General features: G+C 39.3%; 1 protein-coding gene across 3 annotated transcripts; it reads left to right on the top strand.

Moving 5' to 3' along the window:
- Positions 1-42: 42 nt before the first annotated feature.
- On the top strand, positions 43-13,658 carry SKA3 (spindle and kinetochore associated complex subunit 3). Of its 3 annotated transcripts, none has more exons than XM_042792080.1 (9): positions 43-374; positions 1,454-1,518; positions 2,398-2,563; positions 4,188-4,599; positions 7,767-7,867; positions 8,702-8,883; positions 9,083-9,289; positions 9,472-9,590; positions 10,479-13,658. In XM_042792080.1, exons 1-9 carry the CDS (start codon positions 272-274, stop codon positions 10,510-10,512), a joined length of 1,389 nt encoding a protein of 462 aa, XP_042648014.1. In that variant the 5' UTR covers positions 43-271; the 3' UTR covers positions 10,513-13,658. The 3 variants fall into 3 exon arrangements, with proteins under 3 accessions (XP_042648014.1, XP_042648015.1, XP_042648013.1); XM_042792081.1 differs by having other exon boundaries at positions 8,699-8,883; positions 10,482-13,658; XM_042792079.1 differs by having other exon boundaries at positions 8,699-8,883.
- The last annotated feature ends 2,444 nt before the right edge of the window (positions 13,659-16,102 follow it).

The following is a 16,102-nucleotide window of genomic DNA, read 5'->3' as shown; positions in this document are numbered from 1 at the left end:
CGGGGGGGGCGGGGCCCGGCTTTCGAAGCTGGCGGCGGGCAACTGCCGTTTGCCTCAATAAGCGCTCAGCCTTCCCTTCCGTTTCCTTTCCCTTCCCTTCCTTGGCTCGCCGTGGGACCGCTCTCCGCTCCAGCCCCTGGGCAGCCCCAAGCGGCTGTTTGCAGGGCCTGGGGCTACCCGGGACGGTGCAGGGGGGACCCTCAGCCGGGCGTCGCTGACGTTGTTCCTCAGGTGCCCCCCCCCCCCCCCAACCCCATTTCCCCGCCGGGCGATGGACGCGTCGAAGGACTTCTTCGGCAAGCTGCGCGCCCTGGCCCTCTCGCTGGAGAAGGAGACGAAGCGGCTCGAGCGGGCCCTTCGCAAAGAGGACACGGGTAAGCGCCTCCCGCTCTGCCCGGCGCGGCCGAAGCCCGCCGGGGCCTCCCCCGTTCCCAGGGCCGCAGCGCTGCCGTGCCCGTCCCAGCCCAGGCAGCAGAGCCCCCGGCCTGCAGGATGTGAGAAAGCTGCTCCCCGTGTCTCGGGGGGATGGGTGTCGCGATAGCCCGAGGGGCGGGGAGGGCGGTTGCTCCTCCGAAGCCCTTGGTTTGGGTTCCCGCCCGCCATTGTGCCCCTGCGCTCCTCCGGGCGTGCGGAGGTGGGTCTGTGGTGGGCTGATGGCTCCGGGGACGGGCCTGGGAGCACCTCGGCAGGGCATTATTTGGGCTCCCCCCTCATTGTCTCTCGGAGCTCCTTTGTGGGTGTGTAGGTGAGCTTTTATCACGGGGGAAAACGGGATGAACGGGGAATCGCGTTCTTGCTTTTATTGCTGTCGTGGATCGGCACAGGAAAACGCATCTGCAGGGATTGTTCTCTCTCCGCACAGGTAGCCCAGGCTTCTCATCGGATTTATTGCCCTGCTATGTCTTGTCACATAGCAGGTGTCCTCTTTTACACTATTTGCATTAATCTTGATTTTCAGTGAAATAAGCAATGGATGCTGCATGTGTGAGTAATACTAACATCCGCCCACGTGCAAATAGGGGAGAAGAATCAGCTTTTTGTTGACTGATGTTTTTCAGTGGTGTGTATATAATTTTTTTTCAACTTTTAGTATTATTTCGAGTCCAAGCTCTTTAAGGATAAAAATATAACATAAATAATACTTGATAACCCAGGGACCTACCTATTGTACCAACATCCTTTATACATTAATCTCTACAGTCTTAGGGAATCCTGTTCAGTTTCTCCATGTACTTTGACATACTGTGCAAATTGCAGTCTCATGCTGTGAAAGGTACCCAATATGAACTAGTTCCTCTTTGGTTTTCTCTGTCCGGACTCTCTTTCTCTAACATGTGACTCCAACATCTCTAATATAGGAGATGATGTTCTGATGTAGAATGAACTTGCATGCTAAAATACGAATACCCCTTTTTTTCATTCAAACCCTTTTATGTGAACATGCATATCAAAGACTCTGAAGATGAATCTCCAGTAAGAGTCTTACATGATCTCCACTGTGAAATCAAGACTCTGAAGGTAACATCCTGCTTCCTTCTTGAAAAATTGGGGGGGTGGGGGGGTGTCCATAAACTTACAGTTCTGTTTTCATCATTAAGCCACAATACAACTTTGTTAGTCAGAAGTTATGACCCTTATTTTATTCATTTACTTCTAAGTCTTTATGGCTGTGGATGTCTGGGTAGTACCCAAAAACTTTTGGGTGACTTAAAGCAGATTTATTAGGACTTACTAGTTTGTAGTCACTGTTGTCACTCGGATACGCAGGGAACAAAGGTAACTGGGAAGTTGTAGCTGTGCCAAGGTGTAGGGCAGAAGGATTCAGGAGCAGCAGCTCCCTCAAGAAAAGGTATGCTTGTTTGTGTTCAATGACTAGCACTTAGAATAAAGAAGATCTTCACCTAAGCTTCAGTATCTTCAGCTATTCAGTTAAACTCGTGAAGAATGTTTCTTTAACAGAAGCATGAAAAACGGTCTATGGAAATGAGAAAGTGTAGAAATAATTGAGAGGTAAGCTAGGATATTAACTTGAGGTTTACCATCTGCTCTGTACTAATTCTTTGTACATGGGGAGTAAGAGTCTAAAATAATTGCTGTTATCTCAAGTTTTTATGGAGTAGAAGTATGTATTTTTGTTTGAGAGGTTACCAGTAAATATTTCTCATACTGTGAAGTGGCATCTTAGTTTAACTTTTGTAGGCTTTTGTACACTCAAGCCCTATATAATCCTGATATTTCGTAACCTAGTTTCTAGGTATAGATAACGCCTAAATTTGTTGCTTATCCTCATCTAAAATGAAGATCAGTACTTATTCCCAAAACAATTAATGTCTAAACAACTGCTATGTGGTGATTGAAAACTAGTATTTGTTTCCCTTCCTGCCTCCACCCCCAAAGGGAGGTCTTGATGCCAGACTTGCTGAGAGTTGCTCTGAAAAACAACAAATTTCTGAATTCATAAAAGCAAGTGAAATATTGATGCGAAGAAATGCAGCAGATCTTGGAAAAATAAGAGAGCTGTTCCAGAAATATGACTCTAAACTACGTGTTGAAGACTGTACAGGTAATATTTATTGGCAATACAGCATGTGAAGACAAATACAATTTTCTAAAATGTTTCTCTTTAGCTATGTGTATATTTCTATTAATTAAGTGATCAAGTACATCTATGTTATTTGCTTTATAATAATATCCAGAGGGTAAAATATTCTGTTGTGATTGGTGCCATAAGAACAAACCAAAATATAAAAACTTGGAGTTAAATCTCCTGGCATGCTTTTAAGTTAGTGGGTGGTGTTGAGTTGGTTTGGGGTTTTTTTTCCCAGTAATAGCTATATTCAGAAAACATGTTAACAGACATGTTCTCATAACCCTGAGAATGATGCTGCTTCAGCTTCTCATGCATCAGAAGCTATTGTAGATGCATCTAAATTAGTTTGTATTCCTATGTGATGATTCCATTAACTTAAATCACCATAGGGAAAACCTTAAAATAATGTTTTCCACAGCACAAATGGAACAAGAGAAGCACATATGGGGATTAGCTGACACATGGCAAGCAGTAGTAGTTTAATCATTGGAGGCGGGGGAGAAACTTAATCCAGTCAGAAAATGTACACGCACCTGTGTGAAAAATACAGATATGCCAAATGAGTTTAAAATACTACAACTGTCAGGACTACACATACCCCTTTCAGCTTAAAGGGCCCAATCAAGCTTCAAGAAGCCTTTGGAGAGCATGCCTTAACCTTCCCCTGAGCGTTATCCAGTCATTGCATAAAACAAAATTGTGGTTGTGGGCCATATTCACCTCCAAGTTAAGCTACTACTACTGTTTTACAAAGATATGACAGAAGGCTGTAATTTTGTAGTACCTTCCTTCCTGTCCTCTCTCTGCATTTAAAGCAGACTCCAAATAGAGCTACAGGGTTAATTTATTTTTTAAGTGTATCTGAATATGTAATACTGATACACATAAAAAGGTAATGACTGCCATCTTGTTTTAAATAGCGTGCTTTTTTTTTCCCCCTGCTTCTTCCATCATGCAGAAATTCACAAATATTTTGGGGTGTTTCAGTTTAACTACAGAAATGTACAGATTACACCTTTGTTTACTTCTACAGTGGACTCTCTTTATCTAAAAAGCTACTCTCATGAGTTTTTAGTTGCTGCTTCGTAACCAACCTTTCTTCAACACTGTTTTTCTGAAGAATGGGCATCCTGGTACACTCTGCAGCCATTGCTCTTTGCCCAAAAACATTTTCAGTTATATATAAATTTTGTTTTCATTGTCATTTGTTGTACATTTTTAATGAATTTCCACTCTTGCACTGAAATAAAAACAAATAAACATATTTAAAATTAGCACTTCCTGCCTGCTCCATGCGGGGACATGAATTAAATTACAAATATACTTGTGTAAAAATCTTTCATTTTTCCTAGAAATAATATTTACCAATACTGCGAAATTCAGTAAAGGTGTGACCTACAGTATAAATATAGCTTAGCCTGATAATGGTATCTGTTGTAGCTTCAGGTTCAGTGCTTTAAAATGAAAGAAGGAATCTTTTTCACAATAATAAATACAAAATTTTGAGGGGGGGGGGGGGAAGTCCCAATTTATTTTATAAGTTCTTAAAACAGAAACTTCTGACATAATTTTTTTTATTACTACTTTTCTCAAACAGAAGAGGCAGAAGTAGAAGATAGCAGTGATTCGTCAGTGTCTGTCCAGAATAAATTCAACAAAGGAAAATCAGATGATGCACCTCATCCTCCTAGTTGTACTAAGAAGCCAGTGGTGCCCAAAGACCCAATGAGTAATCCCCAGCTTTCTGATTATGGTCTTTCGCAATACGCTTTCTCCAGGCCTTGGAGTGCAGTGAGAGGACAACAAACAAATGCATATCAAGAAAATAGGACTCCATTAAAAACACAGACTCCCTCTAATTTGCCGAAAACACCAAAATGTACACTAAAGATGGATGATTATGTGTGTGCAACACCAAAACTTGAACACTTTGGCATCAGTGAACATACCATGTGTATGAATGAAGATTATACAATGTCACTTATTCGTAAAACTGAGACAAGCAAGAAGTGAGTAAATTACTTAAGTTCAGATTGGTTTTCTACTTGCTGTACTAATTTCTTGCTGCTATTGCCCTTCTCTTTTTCTTCAAGCAGGTGATATGTTATCTACTAGCTGGTTAGTCATGCGTCTCAATTCTCTACGTGTCTTTTCACGTACCCTTTGCAGTGCCAAACACTGCCATGAAACACATCTCCAATATACTCCCTCCCTTGACTGTACCACGATAAGAATCTTCCATACACAGTCTAATTACAAAGGGAAAATGCAAAGGATATCTGATCTTTTGCTTTCCTTAACCTTGGATTTGAGGACATGTCATCTGCAGTAGATACTACATAGCAAATTTAAAGGTTTCAAAAGCTTTAGGAATATAGACTCCTAAAAAACTTCTACAGCATTCAGTATAAATGCCTCATTGTAGAACCAGTTTATTCTCTCTTGCGTTATCCAGCCCCACCTTACCAGCAATTAGCTCTTTTTGCTCCAGTCTTCTGTTGAAAAGACATTTCCAGATTTTCACTGTTCTAATTAAAAGTACAGAATTTGTAGCAGTGAGGTGTAGAACACCTTAGCAGTGGTATTTATCTATACTTATAAGGTAATGTAAAGGTAGCTAGATCATGTTTTTTATAGTTAGTATTAGCAACACAATTAATTTTAAAAGCTGAAAGTGTTTAAAACAAACTCACTGTTCTGTAGCTAAATACTTAGTATTTAGAGAAATTATTCAAAAAACAAGGACCATATTCAAAGTAAGTTGTGGAAAGAATCATCCAAGTTTTTGACTTTGTGTTGTTTTGTTTTTTGTTTTTTAATCCCTGGTATTTACAGTATAGGCACAGGTGTGAAATTCTTCAGAACTATGCCATGTCCCCCAAAGATCCAGTTTACCATAATGATGGACTTTTAAGTGTTTTGTTTTTTTTTTTTTTTTTAATTTTAAGATTACAGGGAGGGGAAGGGAAATGATACGTTTTCTTTTAAAAAACAGGTTTGGGATCGCCTTTTGAATAGTTATGTAAATACTATAAAGTCTACAAAACTCAGTAGTATTGGAATTGTAACAACAGGAAAACTGTTACTGAATCCTGAAAGATAGTAATTAACAAAATGTTCCCTCTTAAATTATATTTTAATAATAGTTTAATCTTATCACACAATTTAAATTCTTTTGATACCTATAACTTTTTGTGGTTTTGTACTACCTTTCCTGTTTAATGAGAACTTTTAAATGTGATCTTCAGCTTTAGTTATGACTGAAATTTATAAATGGATACGTTTACAAATTTAGATTCTATTTCTGTGGCTTCTAGTGAAACAATTAGACAGTTCACTAGTGATGTTTTATATATAATACCAAAATAATAAAAAAAAAAAAATCACACTAGCAGTCTTCCATACCTCTAATGACAATATTAAAAGTCTGTTGAGAATTAGTTGCAGAATGATCACTCCTTAACTCATCATCATTATTAATGACCAAAACAGATGGATTCACACTAATTGTGACTAAAGTTAAAGCTGCATATTGATTCAGAATTAGTGGCATATGTGAGAGGTCATGACATTAAGTCATTAGAGTTAAAATGTTGTTTAATGGTCTTTAGTTTATTTGTTTAGTTTATTTTGCAACATTAAGTTGGAGTTAGCTTGCAGTTTGATCAGAAAGGCTGACACAATTAAACAGCTTGTTCCGTCCAAACAGCATTTATCTCACCTCTTAGTGAGAAGGCTCAGCATGTTCAAGGAGCAGGACAGTAAGACAGCAAATTAAAAAAATTATTTTTTTTTTTCCCCACTGGGTAATGCATGGAGTCTCATCCCCAAGGAAGATAAGCAAAAAAAACTAGTACAAATGAGGTAGCCTTATACCAAGTTTCCAGGTACAAAGACAGGTAATAATTCTGACTTTCTTGGAGACAGCCCTGCCCTTTCATATCCCTTGCTTGTGCCAGCCAGGTCTTGTACCTAGCAGTAATCTGTCTAGCAGCTGTGTATTGTGTGAAAACCACTTTAAAAATTAATCTCACAATTCTAAAAATATTTAGTAAATCTCAACTCCTCCAACTTTGGGTTTTAGGTTTTCAGTTTTGAAGCACGTGAAAAGAACAATATACTTCAGTGCACCTGCTACAAAACTGAAACCAAAAGTAATTAGGAAAGAAAAGAACAAAAAAAAAAAAGTCAACAGAAGTGTTTATTGTTATACTTGTTCTTCTCCACTCTAAAAACTACAAATCCTATGATTTCAGGTATCTGTAATACTTCCAAGGCAGAACTGACTTGAAAATTTGTTTTTTTTAGTCAAAATTTGAGATGTGTTTAAGTAAAATATACTGCTTCAAATGGATTTTTTTTTTTTTTTCCTAAGCTTAGGCTTTTCGTAGAGGAGTTCTGTATCTGGTTCTCATAGTTAAGATAATTATTTTAAATGTTTAAAAGTTTTTTTACAGACACGCTTTTGTGTAAAGTTTTGTGTAAAGTTAAGATACTTATTTTAAATGTTTAAAAGTTTTCTTACAGACACACTTTTGTGTAAAGTTTTGGTAAGCTTTCTACTTTTTGTCTGCCATCTTCTCTTGACTGCCTACACCCTTCTTCCACTAGAATATCTTGGATATGAAAAAAGAATTTTTAAATTTCAGTTTCTAGTTTTGTGGAATTTATATTAAATAGCTTTTCACTCTGAAGTCAGGTAGTGATTAACATAAGTAATCTTACTCAAATTTAAGAATTGAATTAAAAAAATCTTCTAGCGTTCACAATAACATTGGTAGGTTAAGAGTCAAAAAGATTTCTTCTTGCTTAGAATTTTGTAGGCAACAGGCAGTTCAAAATAAAATAGACTGTACCCTTCACATAGAATTGATCACGTGAAAAAAAAGAAAATTGATCCTACCTTTTTTGGGGGAGGTGTTTTGATTGCTTTTTTTAATGCCTGGGATTGGAATCTCAGTTTATTAATTTGTGGATGGACTGAACATTTGCATGCTACAAATTGCTGCAGTGGAATCGTAGATGAAAAATCTATGAAAAAATCATCACTGAGGAACTGAATTTTTGACTTTCAGGTTGATGAACAAATATTTTAAAAATGGTCAGATTGACAGTATTCCTTTAGTTGTGATTTCTTTGTATTATTTGAGAGCTAATTGAGGGGTTTGATTTTCAGGTTGATTAAAAAAGATGATCATCAAGTGAATGTACCAGAAATGACATCCAAGCAAATCATGGTTACTCCTCGGTCAAAACCAAAAGTGACAGCTGAGAATGGTAAGTTAAAAATATGTAAAATAAATATACATATGCAGTTTTTACCTAATGCATGTATAAATGCATCATAAACACATGGTAAACTTTTAAACTGTGTTTCTTATTAAATATAGTTAATTCAGGCCTATTAATTTTATGAGAAATAATGTCTAGAAAAATGAAATGTTGGTGGCTTCTATAGGAAAGTTTCTCACATCAGTATAAATCTTTCCTCATTCTACTCATATCCATCTAGAATTATGCAGATGGATCCATCACTTTGTAACTGCAATTTACCCTTATTCAAAATAAAAATACTGTTTTGCCAACTCTGCCTTTTTTTTTTTTTTTTTACTGAGAATACCTATTAGATCTGTTTAAAGATAGGAAAGAAACTGCTTTGAAACAGGCTAATGAGACAGTAACTTATATCTTTCAAGAGCAGTTCTAAAACTTCTTTGAGAGGAGATGTAATCTGTTCTCCTGAAAATGTGTGAAAATCTTGGGACAAACATAGTGACAATTGAATATATGAGAAGCTAAAGCAATGCAGATTTAAGTTGGGCTTTTTCCATTATATTCAGTATTGGGACTAGATTTATTACTGTTTTTTTTACAGAATTCCACAAAAGCAGCAAATGCAAATGTAGTGCAAATGGTTCTTGATTAATTAAAAAAAAAAAATCAGATAAAAATGATACAGGAGTATTAGAATATGCAAATCTATGGAAAGCTAATAGACTTAGAAAACTACACTGGGGCACTGAAAATGATAATATTTTTATATATATATATATATGTGTGTGTGTGTGTATTTTTATTTTTGCTAAACTTCACCCCCCTTAATTTCAGCAGCTGACTGGATGGCTTCTCCTATGATGCTTGTGTACCGTACTACTGATGCGAACAGCACTTCCAAAACAAATAGTACAGTGTTATCAAGGTCACCAGAGACAAATGAACGGCCTCTTCCCAGTCATGCAGAAACACCAAAGTTTCCAGATTTTGAAACAAGATGGCTAAAAACAGAAGCTAAGGTAGTAAATATTAATTATGTACATTTTCACATGCTTTTTACCTAAGCAGTTTTTCAATTAGCAGTTTGGGATTCTTTTCCAATACTACTTTTTCTTATGTCATTGTAGAAGATCTTTCTAATGGTAATTTTTGTAAGAACATTTATTAAATACCTAAGATAAGTAAATTAATCGAAGACATTTAATACCTCTTTTGCAGCAGGTGAAGCAGGGTGTAAAGACTAAGTCAGTGACAAAGAATGATGCAAGAGATAAGCAAGAAGATAGCATTCCTTTTGCTGTGAGCTCTGATGAGTATCTTAAACATTTCGGAGACCCTTCTCCTCCTGAAATAAAACACTATGACCAGTTACTCAGTACTCCTCCACCTCCAGAAATAACAAGGATACCAGATGACGTTCTACAGGTTAGCTAATTTTTTTTTTCCTAAACAGTTTTAATGTCAAAATAGCAAAAGGGCTTAGTTATAAAATTTTGTCCTTCAAAAAGAAAGAGTTCTCTGCTACTTATTAAAAAAAATGTATAATATGTAATCCTGGTTTGAGTTCTTAGATAATTCTTTCTATTCCCTTTTAATGTTTCTTGTAGTTTCTGTCCAAGTATAATCACAAAATAGATTCTTCTAAAGCCAAGAAAATGGAGACCAAGACAGGAAATACTACAGGATATGAAAGTGATTTCACTGATTACTACAACAAAGAGAACAGGTATGATTAAATTTTACAAATTTGGTTAAATAATTTGATTTGGAGGAACTATCAAGATGCTTTAACGCATTTAGAAATTCATGCAGCTGCTTGCTCTTCAGCTACCTAAATAGCTCTTGTTGCTGTGACTAAATAACTATTCTTTGGCGTGGTATCTGACTGTCTTTTTGTAAAAAACAAATATTATAAATGATTGTGTATTTGAATCCTTCCAACTTAAAAAAAAAAAATAAATGAAGGTAGATATTTTTTATCTGTAGGTATATTTTGCTTCTTGTCTATCAAAGCACCAGTGAATGCTTATGCTTCCTTCTGAGTAAATTTAGACAATAAATTTAAGGAATTGGAGAAAACTATCTGATGGCAAATTTCATAGTCCATTTGGCAAGGACAAAGTTCTTTGAAACGCCACCTTACAGACAGTATGAGATGAAGTTAGTCTGCAATAAGTACGAGTAATCTTTGAACGATGGAATAATAGCTTTTAAAAGAACTCAACCTATTTGAATAGAAGGAAGTTTTTGTAGCAACTGGATCAAACATAGATATTCCTGATTCAATTAAATGTGTATTATTACACTTGTTGATTATCTGTTAAATTTGGGGTCAGTACAAATTATTTAGGTAGGAGGTACAAGGAACATATATGTAGTCAAATAATAATCACACCAACCCTGAATGAGACTAATAAATTAGTCTTAATATATTTGGAGTTGGAATCCATCTGAGTAATCAAATAGAGCAAAGCTCTTACTTGAGCTAACCCTTCTTTTTTTCTTGTCAAGATAATTTTTTTAAAAAAAAAAAGCTTTCAATGTTTATGTCTTCTGCTAATTCAAAAGATAATTGAGATAATAAGTTCATGAACTCTTCTGGATATATTTGCAGCAGAAATCCTGGATTTTTCAAGCCAAACATCTAAAATCAAGCTGCAGACCATGTTGAGACTGTTTCACATTCATGGATCTTATAACTGAATCAAAATGAGCTCAAAAAGCAAAAGAAAATACTGGTGGGAGGAGAGCCATACCAAGGAAAAGCTTTTTTAATGGAGAAAAAATACTTATCCATGATGTGGGTAAAGTTCTTTGGACTACAACTTGTGCTTAATTTTTTATTGAAACTATTGGCAAAATATATTGAGAGTTTTTAAATATATATATTCTTCAAAGAGGACTAGGATCGGGTATGAGGTATTATCTCAGTTGTTTCACCTAATTCTCATGTTTGTTGTGTACGCTTGTTTGCAGTAGACGGTAGAGAGGTGTAGGTAGATTGCAGTAAAGGAAAAGTCCAGTATATTGCCCCAGAAAATGGATCTCTCTGGCTGTTTTGGTAACAATCCACATCTTCCAGGGCTGAGTTTGAACTGTAGTGCTTCAACAGGATTTGCTATCTTCAGCAGAAACAAGTCAGGTCTGTGTTACCTGTCTGACAGACGGGCATTTCTTACACTGCTGCTTCTTTCTTACTATAGTTTTCTTACACTGACATCATACTAGGTGCTATACATCTGGTTTCCTTTTGATACTCTAAGGTCTGTAGCCCTAAAAGGTGACCCTGGCTCGAATATGAGTTATTTGAAAATATATTGTGCAATTAGTACTGGTTATATGTATCTTCAACTTTTGGAAAGATCTGCTGGCAGGCATGTAGGTGATTGCTTATTCTCCTGCGCTGCTGCCACATGTAAGTCCTCAGGATATGCAAACATCTGGAGATGCTCAGAAGTATTGCTCCAGTTGCTTAGATGGGCTTGTCCTGGCTAAAACCTAGCAAGTAAAGGAGCCTTTTTCCTGCTATTCCAGTCATTCTCCAGGATGAGTGTATATCAAATTAACTGGAAAAGCTGATTTTGTACTAGTTCTAGCCTGAGCGCACTGTCATTTCTGTGTGCTAACTTCTGTTTAAAAATAAGTATGTGTGTTTATGTGTCAGTCTTAGAGATTGAGCAACACATCTAAATACTAAACAAATCTGTCTTGGACGCTTGGTGGCTGCTTGGAAAACTAATCATCTGGTGCTATAAAAGCATTTACATTTACCCAACTCCTTCAGAGGGTGAAGGCCAGACCTGCTTCCAGCACCTTCACAGACTAAAAACCATTTAAGGGGCTGCATGCTAGTCATAGAATTTCATAGTTTTAAAAAGATACAAAGTATTTTGCTGCAGAGCAAGAGTCCTTCAGCCAGACAGGTTTACCAGCACTAAGCAGGGGGGTTTCACAGCCTGCATTCTCCCTCCACAGCGCTCCATGGCTACTTCCTTGCCCTGAGGCAAGCCAGATATCCTGAAACACTCCATTTAACATGAAATGAGACAAGCAGCACCGCTGTCCCAGACCTTGCTGTATTCCCACCACCACCAGCCTTCAACTAATGAAATTCCCAAAAGGGCTTATAGATGACCTTTCCCTAAACTTGAGAACAACTAACTACGCACTCCACTGTCCTTCCCTCTGTTAGGGAACTGTAGAGTTGCACCCAGCAATGCTGAGGTTCTCACCATAAGCTGTTTGCATCATTTTTCTTGTCTGTTAAACAATGTTTTCTTCTACATTTCATAGTTATTAACTAATAGGAAAGGGCTTCAATTAATATTTTGAGGTACAAATTATCTTTGACAATTGAAATCTTAAAATCTTCTGATCTACTCAAGCTATTATGACATGATGCTGGCATGAGACTTTTTTGGAATCTATAAATGAATTTTTACTAGGTAGTTTTGGTTTTCTTGCCTACAGTATTGCCTTAATACAAGTAATATTGCTGTTCGTACTTACATTTTCTTTATATCAGGACCACTGCTCTGAGGTGGATATAATCAGAGTAGTAAACCAAAAACTAGTTTTAATTTGTCCTGCTTTACCCTTGAAAACCTTTTAGGTTTCAGTAAGGCCTAAGCAGTGGTTTGAGTATTGGGGATGAGGGAGGGAAAGGTTGGCAGAAGTGAAAGCATAAGCAGTGTTGGAAACGGATCTGTGTTCAAAATAAGCTGGGGAGGGAAAGTTCTGTGGTTTGTTGTGTCTTTTTCTTTTTTCCTATTCAGATCAGTTCTCTCACACAGGTGGTTGTGTGGCCATCTGGTAAACTGCAGAAGTCCAAGTACTGGAACAACCAAGGATGTAACCGTGGGGCTGGAGAAGGGTAAAACTCCCCTTAAACCAGTATTGCTGCTGAAGAAAGGCTAGTCTTGCTGTACGCTAAAGTAATGTAACATGTCAGAGTAATGCAAAGGAACTTAAAACAAGTTACATGTTGGTTTGATGTGGGGTCAATCTGATAACTGCATTAGCCTGTCAGAAAGTGCAGTTTGGGTAAACGGTAGCTAATAAAGTAGCAAACACAGTAGCTCTGTAGGGGTCAGTCATCACCTGAAAACAGGCAAAAATGACTCGGGGTACGGTTCTGCGTTGTGCTCAATTCAGTTACACTGGCGGCTGCTTCTGCTAGAGGCTGTTTCACCAGTTCTCTTGCCACAGAATTTAGGGCTTGTGCGGTTTTACAATGGCTTCCTTCCATTTGCTGAGCCACTGAAAGGCCAGTTAATTTTGTTTTGTCTTCTAGTTTGTCCTCCCCAACATTAATCTCAAACTCTGCTTCTGCCTGCGGGAGCGCTAGATCAGATCTAAGGGAAAGGTGAGAACGGGGTCGCATCTTCTAGCGGTCGCCTGCAGTTGGAAAAGGTTGAGCCCAGCACAAAATTGTACTTCAGTATTTAGGGACATCTGGGAGGCAGCCAAAAAAGCATAACCTTTAATTTTCCTTTATTTGCTGTGGTTCTTAACCTTTTTTTCATGTATATCAAATGTGTCAGCTCACAGAAGCTTCTCTCCATAATTCCATTTGTTGTCAAAGGAAACTCAATTGTTCTGCCTAGGAAACCCCTTAAGGTGGTCAGAGCTTTCTTATCTTGGAAATACTTTGCCTGAGGCTATAATACAAGTACAGATCTTGCAGCAGAATGAAACATCCCAGATGGTTGCTAAGTGGATAAATGACAAGCGTCACCTTTAGTGCTTCCTGTTGTACTTTTATTGATGTTTTTATAAATCATTGGAGCAATAACTAGAGTCCAGGCTTCCTTACTTATTTAAAGCATCCACAATGCTTTAAATTTTCCATTAGATGTGATATTTGCTTTGTTCCCTGTTGTCATTATTCAGATGTTCCAGTATTTGGGGTGGTTGCATGTACTCCATCAACAGCTGTAGCTGCCTTGTGTTTTGGGAGTACCTTGTTTCCCCATGGGACAGTAAGACAGAGTGTGTCATTTATAAGAAGCAATGACAACATCCAGTGGCCGAACTGGGGAATCACAGGTACGTTAACCCCCAGGAATCCGTCTCTCTACCACAAAGACATCAGTCTGTGCTGGCTGTATTACTTGTCAACTTAAACGTGAAACCTCATGCTCTTCTTAGGTAATACCACTTTTAAAAAGGGGCAGTTGACATCATGGTAAGGAGCTGACGAGGTCTGTGAATTTCTCTGATCTTGTCCAATTCAAGTTGCAGAGTTCTTAAAAAAAAAAAAAAAATAGCACAAATGTGCATACACAGGAAATGGTCCATGGAAGAAGATGCTGTGCTACACGGGCTTTTCTTCTGGGAAGAGACCAAGTAAAGGATAGTTTGCAGAATACCCAGTGTTCAAATACTTTTATAATTTTTGACATAATGTATTCCTGGCTTAAAGCCCTGTGGTATGCTCCCTGGTGATTGCTTTCGCAATTGTTGTAAACCAATCCCCGGCCTTGCTGCACGGTCCCGCCTTTCCTCCCGCTGCAGGTCCCACACCCTGGGTTGTGGCTGCAGGGGAAGCCACTCCTGCTTGCCCAACCACCAGGAACTAATTGTTGTTTTCCAAGGTTAAATTGTTCAGGGGCTCTGCGTGCTGAGCCAAATCACTGCTTACTTGCAAAGGCACTGGCAGGGGCTGAGGCAAGAGCAAGGGAAAGGGCATTCTCCTTCACTGGCAGCTTAACCTGCTCGGCAAATTGTGTCCTGGCTGGCTGCTGTCCCACGAGCACTTCATGACAACTGAAGCAATTTCTCTTCTTCACCCCAGCACCCATCACTCCTGTTCCTAAAGCCTGCTTCCTGGGACAACTGCTTGGGTGGCTGTGCAGGAGTTAGACTGGAGGGGGCACGGCTGCTGTGAGAAACTTCACCCTTGGAAGAGGGCTCTGTAGGTGCAGCGCGGTGTCGGTCGTTCCTGGCTGTGCAGGCTGCTGTGATGTGGTGCTGGTGGGGACTGTATTTCAAACCTTTAGTACTTTTCATATGTACATGCTTCCCTTCTCCCTTTCAAGCATAAGCCTCCTGGGCTCCAGAGGAGTTCTTAAACCGAAGGCAGCAGGACTCTGGCACCCTTGCCAGCGGGCCCCAGGATAGGCAAGGGCTGCAGGACAGTGCCCAGCCCCAGCTGAGCAGGCAGGGAGCGAGGGGTGTTGGGGCAGGACTGGGGGGTGCCTGGTGCTGTTCTTCATTGTTGGGGCTCTCCCCTCTTGTCCTCTGGAGCCTGAGGTATGTGCTTCATGGCTTTCAGCTGGAAGACCTCAGCAGAAGACTTGGGAGCAAGCATAGGGACCCTTTTCCTTCTATCTCTTGCTCAGCAACAGAGTGCTGGCAGGTCTACATCTCTCAAACAAAGGGAGTACTTGGATTCAAACCACAGGCACAGCGGGGTTGTCTGGGCCAGGTGCCGTTGCAGACCCCTCTTAAAGACCCCCGAGTCTCTTCAGGCTTGAAGACATTAACTCATGTTTACCTGAAGCACAGGGTGGGGAATTCATGCCTCAGCCCACTCTAAGAGGAGCTCACCCAGAAGTGCCCTTGAAGCTGTTACTTGCAGAGTTCACTGGATTTTTCTTGCTGGTATTGAAGAGGTCAAGTGAGTTTTTACGCCAGGATCTCTCTACTTAAGCCTGTTACTTCTGTAAGACTGGAAGTACCCCAAGGAGGGTCCCGAACACCCCGGCCCCACTGAAGGGGTACAGAAAGTTGAACTCTCTTCACTTCTGCATTATCTTTCTGTGTGAAACACAAGTGTTTGAGGGCAAATGGCTTTCTCAAGGGATGTTTGGGGAAGAGGTCAGCTGAGGTTTGTACATCCACAGCAGTCAGGTGAACTCCACACCGAAGCAGTCAAGCTGAAGTGTTTGCTAAGGAAGGCAGTCCTGCATGTTCATTTCATAGTAATTTTGCTTCATGGGCCACCAAATACAAAGCCAGCAGGTGTTCCTCTTTTTCTCTGAAGTGTGTGAGGACCTGCCCCAGGCTGTGCCCACACCACCTCTTACTGGGCCATGTCTCCCATTCCAGCAGCAAAGCCAAGCCACCTCCCAGAGCAGCTGAGGCACAGGCACGGTTGCTGCTGTTGCCTTATATATTGACTACCTTTGAGAATTATCCTTAAATGCAATTAAAACAAAAACCAGGACATGAAAATGAAGAAATGCCCATATTCCTGTGCACCTCTAATAGCAGGGCTGTCCTTGCCTTTGGTGG

This window comes from Tyto alba, unplaced genomic scaffold, assembly GCF_018691265.1.
Source record: "Tyto alba isolate M040663 unplaced genomic scaffold, T.alba_DEE_v4.0 Super-Scaffold_2, whole genome shotgun sequence".
NCBI classification, from domain to species: domain Eukaryota; kingdom Metazoa; phylum Chordata; class Aves; order Strigiformes; family Tytonidae; genus Tyto; species Tyto alba.
This window is presented reverse-complemented; position numbering and strand designations above follow the sequence as displayed.

Excerpts from the sequence above, each read along its gene's own strand:
- SKA3 (XM_042792079.1), top strand. The coding sequence starts at position 272 with ATGGACGCGTCGAAGGACTTCTTCGGCAAGCTGCGCGCCCTGGCCCTC. Across the intron at positions 7,868-8,698 it reads AAAAGTGACAGCTGAGAATG|CAGCTGACTGGATGGCTTCT; the intron begins GTAAGTTAAAAA and ends CCTTAATTTCAG. Across the intron at positions 8,884-9,082 it reads GGCTAAAAACAGAAGCTAAG|CAGGTGAAGCAGGGTGTAAA; the intron begins GTAGTAAATATT and ends CCTCTTTTGCAG.